Source organism: Miniopterus natalensis, chromosome 12 (genome assembly GCF_054644295.1).
Source record: "Miniopterus natalensis isolate mMinNat1 chromosome 12, mMinNat1.hap1, whole genome shotgun sequence".
In the NCBI taxonomy this organism is placed as follows: domain Eukaryota; kingdom Metazoa; phylum Chordata; class Mammalia; order Chiroptera; family Miniopteridae; genus Miniopterus; species Miniopterus natalensis.
Window position 1 is genome coordinate 58,858,170 of NC_142092.1, and position 7,459 is coordinate 58,865,628.

Below are 7,459 nucleotides of genomic sequence, written 5' to 3' on the forward strand. Positions count from 1 at the left end.
TCCTGGCAGCGTCTGGTATGGCTGTGCATGCGGCTTGCGTGTACCCATTAAAGCTCACACTACTGCTCGCAGAACCTAACCTCTGCCTGTCAGGGGCATCTGAGAGCTGAGACAGCTCTTCCATCACCAGGAAAATGCTTTTCCCACCCACCAGGGACCCCTGAGCCAGAGCAGGTCATTCCGAGGCTGACTCTAGCTGGAGCTCGGGTTTCTCAGCAGGGGGTTGCTTTGGTCACCGTTTCCTGGCCCCTTCCATGGTCTTCAGAGGGGCCTGGCTCTTGCTGGTGTTTGCAGCGCCTTCATGTCTCTGTGACGTCTGCATGTTTCAACCATGAGGCTTGTTTGTAGGCCACGATGCTGTAAGAATTTACAAGAGAGAATTATAAGAGAACAGCTGGAGTGGGGCAAAGGCGTGCTTTTTCCTCCCCACCGATGGCGGGGAGGGCTCTCGCCACCTCCATCACTGATAGACTGAGAGGCTGAGTCCATGAGAGCACCAGAATGCTGTACTGAGTGGAGAGAGGTGGCCCAAGGGGACGGCGCTCCCCCAGCCGTGTTCCAGCCCTGTAACATCTGCAGCCTTTGCACTTTCCTTCTGTGTCCACCTCTGTCCCAAGGAGTAGCTCCTACATCTATCTCAAGACCAAGGGTCTCTAATCCCAAGTAGAATTAGCTGCCTCATCTTCTGCCTTTCCGCAGCCCCTTTACCTCTTCCATAAGTCATTACACTGATTAAAAATATTTGTAGGTAAATGAATGTGTAGGAATGCATAGCTCTAAGTTGAAATCTTGGATCTGTGTGACTTTTGGTTCTAAGCTCTTCCTGAATGATATTGAACACTTAGAGCTGGCTGGATGGGGTAGAAGCTTAAATCCAAATCTCTAAAGGAAAACTTTGTGGAAACTTCCCATCACTATGATTTCCCACCTTCCATGAGCCCCAGGGCTTTACAGGGAGGGACACTTACTGTACTTAAAACTGATTGTATTGCAAAACTGGCAAGAAGAGAGCCAAGACTTGAAAGCAGCCAGCCTGGGACCACGTGAGCTCGGATTGAGCCCTGACCGTGTCTCATGGACCACGATAGCACAGCCACATGGGCATGGGGAGCCCCTGACTTCAGGGTCAGCCAGCAGGGGATGTGGATGGTCAGCAGTGTTGGTAGTAGGTGCCACACCCTTTGACAGATCATTCATTCATTAAACAAATGTGCTTGAGTACTTCTTTTATGCCAGGCTCGCTACTGGACACAGAAGATACATGGTGAGTCAGTCATGGGGTCCCTGTAGGAAGTGGTTAGTGGCAGGAATTGGAGCCTAGAGAGGTTGGCAAGGGCAGATATTGCAGGACCTTGTGGTCCATGGTGAGATATTTGGGTTTTATCCAAAGAGCACCGAAAGCCAAGTGCAGAGCTTTGAGCAAGAGATGACATGATCTGATTTACCCTTCTAGGAAATTGCTTTGGCCACCTGGTGGAGAGCAGATGGGAGGCAAACAAGAGTAGCTGTGGGGAGAATGGCTCAGAGGCTAATTCGGTCATCCAGGTGCTTTGGACCAGGAGTGGCAACAGAAAGATAAAAGGAAAAGAATGGATTTGACGCATATTTTGGAGTTAGAATCAACGAGGCCTGATGGATTGGAGGTGGGGGGAACATAATGGTGATGATTTCTACCGTGGGTGAGTGGCAGGGCCATTTAATGAGATGGGAAAGACTGGAGGGAGAACAGATTTAGGAGGGGGTCAAGAACCCAATTTTGGAAATTTAAATAATTTCAAGTTTTGAAAGTACTTTAGGTGACTTAGAGAACATGAAGTGAGAAGGCAACCCAGAGCAGAGCCCCAAAGAATTCTTCCATTTGGAGGTTTGCAGAGAAGTGATCAGAGATGTAGAAGAACAACCGAGAGAGTAAGGTGCTGAGAAAAGCGAGTGACAGTGACAATTGCCACCCAAGGAAAGAGTGATCAACAGTGTTAAGGGCCACTGAGAAATCATGTGGGGTGAGGACTGCAGCGAATCCACTGGATTCAGCTTTGAAGAAGTCATGTCCTAGTTTCAGTGAGATCGGCTCCGCAGAGCTGAACTGGGGACATCAGTCTCTAGAGGGTTGCAAAGTGCATGGGAGGGGAGGACCTGAGACAGCATGTGCAGACCAGCCTTTGGAGAACTTGGCTCTCAGGAGGAGGAAGGAGGAAGGAGAGGAGGCGGTCCAGAGGGTAGTGCATCAGGTGTCAGTTCTGGTAGGAAACATTCAGGAGAGAGAGCAGCTAACTAGTGTAGTGACCGCTCTGAGGAGATGGGAGAGGTGGCACCCAGACACCTGGTGACTTTTTCTAAGAAGCAATGTCATGTAGTAGATAAAAGACACTGCCTGGGTTCAAATCCTGTCTCTGCCACTTACTAGCTGTGTAACCTTTGGCAAGTTACATAATACTTTAGAGTCTATTTCCTCATCTGCAAAATGAGGATGATAATAGTAATTTGATAAAAGGACTGTTTGAGAAGATTAAATGAATTACAATATATTAAATATTTAAAGTAGTGCCTGGCACATATCAAAGGCACTCAAGTGTTTGCAATTATTATTTAAAAAAGGATCGAGGAGGAGACTAGGGTGGATGCAAATAAAGATAGGTTTATAGGTTTACTCTGGGGATGGCGATGGCTGCTATTTTCTCCATAAAGCATGACGCACTGGCTGAGCGCATGTGTGTTGGGTGGGGAGTGGGCTGCAGATGGACTGGGCCAGACGTTTATTTCCTCAGCATCTCCCTATTGCATATAAGGAAAGCAAGCAGGAGAGGTCAGGTCCCACAGTAATGTGAAATTGGCACCAGGAGGGGCCAGGGCCGAAGTCCCTTCTTGCAAATAGGCTGTTGACAGCTGTAGCCCAAGGACCTCTCCTCCCAGCCTACTGCCCTCCACGGGCTCCCCGCGCCCCTGCTCTGATGTGCCTTCCTGGGTTCTTATGACCTTGGAATGTAGCTTTTCCCCCTGCAGTTAGAGAGCTCTACTGGTCTTTCCTGTTGATGTCACTTAATGATTAATGGTACAGCCTTGGACTATTCTAGCTGTAAAAAGCCTTAATGATTTATGGCCCCTTTGTCAGAAGGCCCGACTTTCTATGCAGGCAGGGATGTACACTGTGATGTGATGTGAGAATTAAAAACAGGGCCTTACCACCATCCACTTCCTACTTCTCCCACCTGCCTTCACTTGTTTCCCACCCTGCCGTCTATAATACCACCCTTACTGGGACGCACAGCCGTCATGGGCTCCTAGGCAGCCCTCCTTAAAATGCAAGTCTTGGCTGCAGGCTCGCTCCCCGGCTCTGGTTGGGAGCCTGTGTAGGAGGCAACCAATTGATGTGCCTCTCTCACATCGATGTTTCTCTCTCTCCCCCCCCCTCCACTCTTTCTGAAAAGCAATGGAAAATCCTCAGGTGAGGGTTTTAAAAATAAAAATTAATTAATTAAAATGCAACTCTACATCAAATCCCATGCACCTTACTGTGGATATATTTATTGCACTCCTTTCTCCTCTGGTGGGACTGAGACAAGCCTGAGAGAACCGTACCTAAGGGAAAGGGGGAAAAGGGCTTAAACAGTCCAAGCTGTGCTGCCACTAGTCACATTGGCTACCAACCACTTGAAGTGTGACTAGTCCAAATTGAAATGTAGCATCAGCATAAAATCCATACTAGATTTTAAAGATTCAGTAAAAAAAAACAACAAAAACCCTCATTGGTTAATTTTGTAAATTGATTACATGAGAAAATGATAGTTTGGACATAGTAGGTTAAAGCAAATATGTTATTAAATTGATTTCACCGGTTACTTTTATCATTGTTAAATGTGACTACTGGAAAGTTTAACATCACCAGCATGGCTTGCACTTGTGGCTCGTTCCATATTTTCATTGGACAGGGCTGGTCGAAGACCAGACTCTTCCATGTGGTCCAGGTTGGTGATGACTTAGGCTGGCACTCTGGCTACGGACCTGGAGGGCCTCTCTTTTGCTTGTCTAGCTTTTCTCCTGCCTGTTATCTCCCCAACTTGAGGGCTCTTGTTTTACAAATGAGACAATTCCCCCAAAAGACATCAAGGGAATTGCCCAGTCTTAGGGGAACCTCACACAGTCCAGTGGCCGTGAGATTTCAGGGGCACTGAGCACAGAGGCTGCCAGGTGCCAAGCCCTGGGAGGCACAGAGAAGAATGAGTGCCGAAGTGAGGAGGGCTGACTCCTCCATAAAGGGAGCTAAGCCAAAGAGGTCTGAGAGGTTCAAGAGGTTTTCTAATCTCAGCTTTTGATCATAAGGAAGTGTATGAGGCTCCTATAAATAAATTGTATTACAAAACTGCCAGGAAGTGAGCCCGCTGGCTGGGGCCTTCTGTTCATTACTCATGACTTTGGGGAATTCCCAAATAATTAATGTGGGAGAACATCAGCACTTTTTCTTTGTGAGAGAACCTACTGAGAACCCACCGAAAATAAATCATGCTTTATGATAATAGGTTGGAGATGGTCCAACAGCCCTTTACCTAAGCCCCAGGGCCCCAGCCCAAGCAGCAGACATGGTCCCATCTTACCCAATCGGGACGATGGCCAGGAAGGAGAGAAAGGAGGAGAGAGCGAAGCAGGTACCCACAAACTTTTCCATGGTGAGCTGATAGATCTCGTTATACAGCGTGGATGTCACCACCCAGGTCAGAGTCAGCAACAGCTGCAGGATGACAAACACCTTGCCTGTGGAAGGAATGGAAGTTACTAAGGAGCTGTGTTGCTCTCCCTGTCTGCTCCCAGCTAGCTGGGTCTCTGGGAGCTCTCAGGAGACCCCTCCTCCTTCCCAGGACTCCCCCTCAGCCTTCATGGCTCATTTCACCAGGGCTCCTGCCTCCCTCCGGTGGATCTACCTATGGCCTGTGGATGGTAGTGTCTTCCTCTGGCTGTGGCTTTTCAGTGACTGACTTTCTGAGTCTGTCCCACCCTCCTGTTTTTAGTCCCTCTGCCCTGGATGGACACCATCCAGCGTGTTTCTGGAGTGTTTGAGATTGCTTCTGGAACTCTCTTCGTGTGCCTTCTGCAAGCCCGAACCCTGTGCCTCAAGCCAAACAGCCCCGGCAGAGGATCTCAGAGAGATTCATTTTACTCACCATATGAAGAGTCCTTTATGAGTTTGGACATTGCTGATCGAATGGTTGTGATGGGGATGAGAGCGAACAGCATGACAGCTCGAGCTGGAAAGAAATCACACGAGAACACTCCTAATTGTAGCCCAACCTTGGTCAAGGCATAAATTAAAATAAAGCGAAAGTCTCACTTAGAATTCCCTCTCCCCATAGCTCCGATGTGGCTTGCTCTGGAAGACTCCTGCCCTCCTGGTAACTGGCTGAAGTTGCTCTTTCTCATATGTTAACCACTAGCCTTGTGTGGCTATTTATATTGATTAAAATGAAATTAAATTTTAAATTCTGTTCTTTACTTGCACTAGCCACATTTCAAGTGCTCATTAGCCACATGTGGCTTGTGGCTACTATATTGGACAAAACAGATACAGAACCTTTTTCTCATTGTAGAAAGTGCTACTAGAGCATTGGTCTAGAGCTCTCCGCTTGTGGTTGTCTGAACTGTGTCCTCACATGAAACTTCATTCTACTTCCTTGAAGGAATTTATTACATTGGTTGTAGAAAGCATTTATGGATAAAATTTTAATTCATTTTTAGAAAGCTTTTGCTAGGCCTGAAGTAATCTTAATTAAGGGATCTTTTCAGTTGGATTATTTACTATTTTATCCCTTTAAAATTGGGGGGAAGAAACCCAACCCCGTCTCCTCCATCCAAGACCATTCTGAAGCCTCTTCTACTGACTCCAGGTACCACTGGCAGTTCCTCCCATGACCTCCTAGAACCATGGACACCACTCTGGTAACATTTCAGAGGGCAATACAGATAACACAGTACACAATACAACACAGGTAAATTCAAGTGCACATAATCCTGTCCCCCTTGAACCTCCTACTTAGCAGGTATAATCCCTGGTGCTGAGCTAGGACACCCAGACCACAGCATTCCTGGCGTCAGCCCCGTGACTCAGGACCAGCACTGTCTTTGTCCTGCCTCCCAAGAATGTCAGACTCACCAATGAAGAACATGTACGTCTCTTTCACAAAACTCAATAGGAGGGCTCCTGATCCAAAGGAGACCATCCCAATCATGATCATGGTGGTATCCCGGAGGCAGCGAGAGAAGACCAGGACTCCCAGGAAGCTGGTGATGAAGATGATGTACCCTGCAGCCATTCCATAGCCCACCTGCACTTGGTTCCAACTGAGAGGCGCCCTCAGCATAAACAGGGGCATCACGTCCACAGTGCCCACCACTGCCAGGTCATAGAGGATGGCGCCCAGAAAGAGCAGGACAATAATGTTTTTTTGGGGCTTTGCCTTCCTAGGAGGTAGAGGGTACCCCACCACGCTCTGCCTGTCTGGCTGATCAGGATCCAGGGTACGATATGTGCCAACCGTGCCCGACACTGTGTCCACGGTAGGGGGTGCCTTTTGGGGCTTGGCCGCCAACTCAGGGACCTTCAGGACCAAGAGGCTGTAGAAAAGGGCAAAAGAGGCACAGCTCACGCTGCAAGCCGTCAGCACCAGGCCCTGCCAGGCTTTCCCAGACGTCTGCTGGAAGAGATGCCCGGAGACCATGCTCCCACAGAATCCCGCCAAGCCCAAGATCAGGTCAATAAAGATGAGGCGAACCGACCGGCGGCCCTCAGAGGAGCCGAGGGATCCCAGGGATATCACCCCGGCCCAGTACGCCGAGACGCCTCCGCAGAGCCCGTTCAGGCCCACGGCCCAGTACATCACCTCCATGGGCCAATCCCATAGCACCTTGAACAGCAGCCCTAGTCGGCAGAGCAGGACGCCCAGCAGGGCCACACAGATTGAGATTTTGCGGTGGTAGCGGTCGCTGAGCCAGCCCAGGCAGTAGGCGGGCAGCAGGGGCGTCAGGCCCGTCACAATGTTGTAGATGATATAGAAATTGGAGATGGCCTTCTGCTGTTGGTCCTCCAGGGTCCCCCGGGGCGATGGACTGGCGCTGTGGTTGGAGGCTCGGGCCCCTAAGGATTCCTTCAGTACTAGGAGCAGCCCCGCATCGTAGAGCGAGCTGGCCACCTGAGTGGAGGCCACCACAGGCTCAATCCAGGTCCTCACCTGGAGGCCAGACAGGTAGCCCCTGCGGGTGACCTCGGAGCCCATGTGGTCTCTCGGCTGGGGGATGGAGGGGCTTGGGTGAGGGTAGGAGAGGGGAGAGCCCAGCCGGATGCAGGATGCGTGTGGCTGGAACCAGCTCGGCAGCCAAGCGACCTTCCTGGCCACTCCTCCCCAGCCAGAAGAGGCCGCTCCGCCCCGGCCTCCGCCCCCAGGGGCCAGAGCCGCGCCGGCGGCACCGGGCAGCC

At 50.1% G+C, this 7,459-nt stretch overlaps 1 protein-coding gene across 1 annotated transcript; it reads right to left on the reverse strand.

Moving 5' to 3' along the window:
• Nucleotides 1–299: 299 nt before the first annotated feature.
• Nucleotides 300–7,259, reverse strand: SLC46A2 (solute carrier family 46 member 2). The gene is made up of 4 exons (XM_016213686.2): nt 6,140–7,259; nt 5,154–5,237; nt 4,590–4,746; nt 300–357 (listed from the first exon to the last, which is right to left on the reverse strand). The coding sequence occupies exons 1-4, from the start codon at nt 7,257–7,259 to the stop codon at nt 300–302; spliced, it is 1,419 nt and encodes a 472-aa protein (XP_016069172.2).
• Between the last annotated feature and the right edge of the window lie 200 nt (nt 7,260–7,459).

Excerpts from the sequence above, each read along its gene's own strand:
- SLC46A2 (XM_016213686.2), bottom strand. The coding sequence starts at position 7,259 with ATGGGCTCCGAGGTCACCCGCAGGGGCTACCTGTCTGGCCTCCAGGTG. Across the intron at positions 4,747-5,153 it reads CATAAAGGACTCTTCATATG|GCAAGGTGTTTGTCATCCTG; the intron begins GTGAGTAAAATG and ends TTCCTTCCACAG. Across the intron at positions 358-4,589 it reads CTGGCCATCGTCCCGATTGG|CATCGTGGCCTACAAACAAG; the intron begins GTAAGATGGGAC and ends AAATTCTTACAG.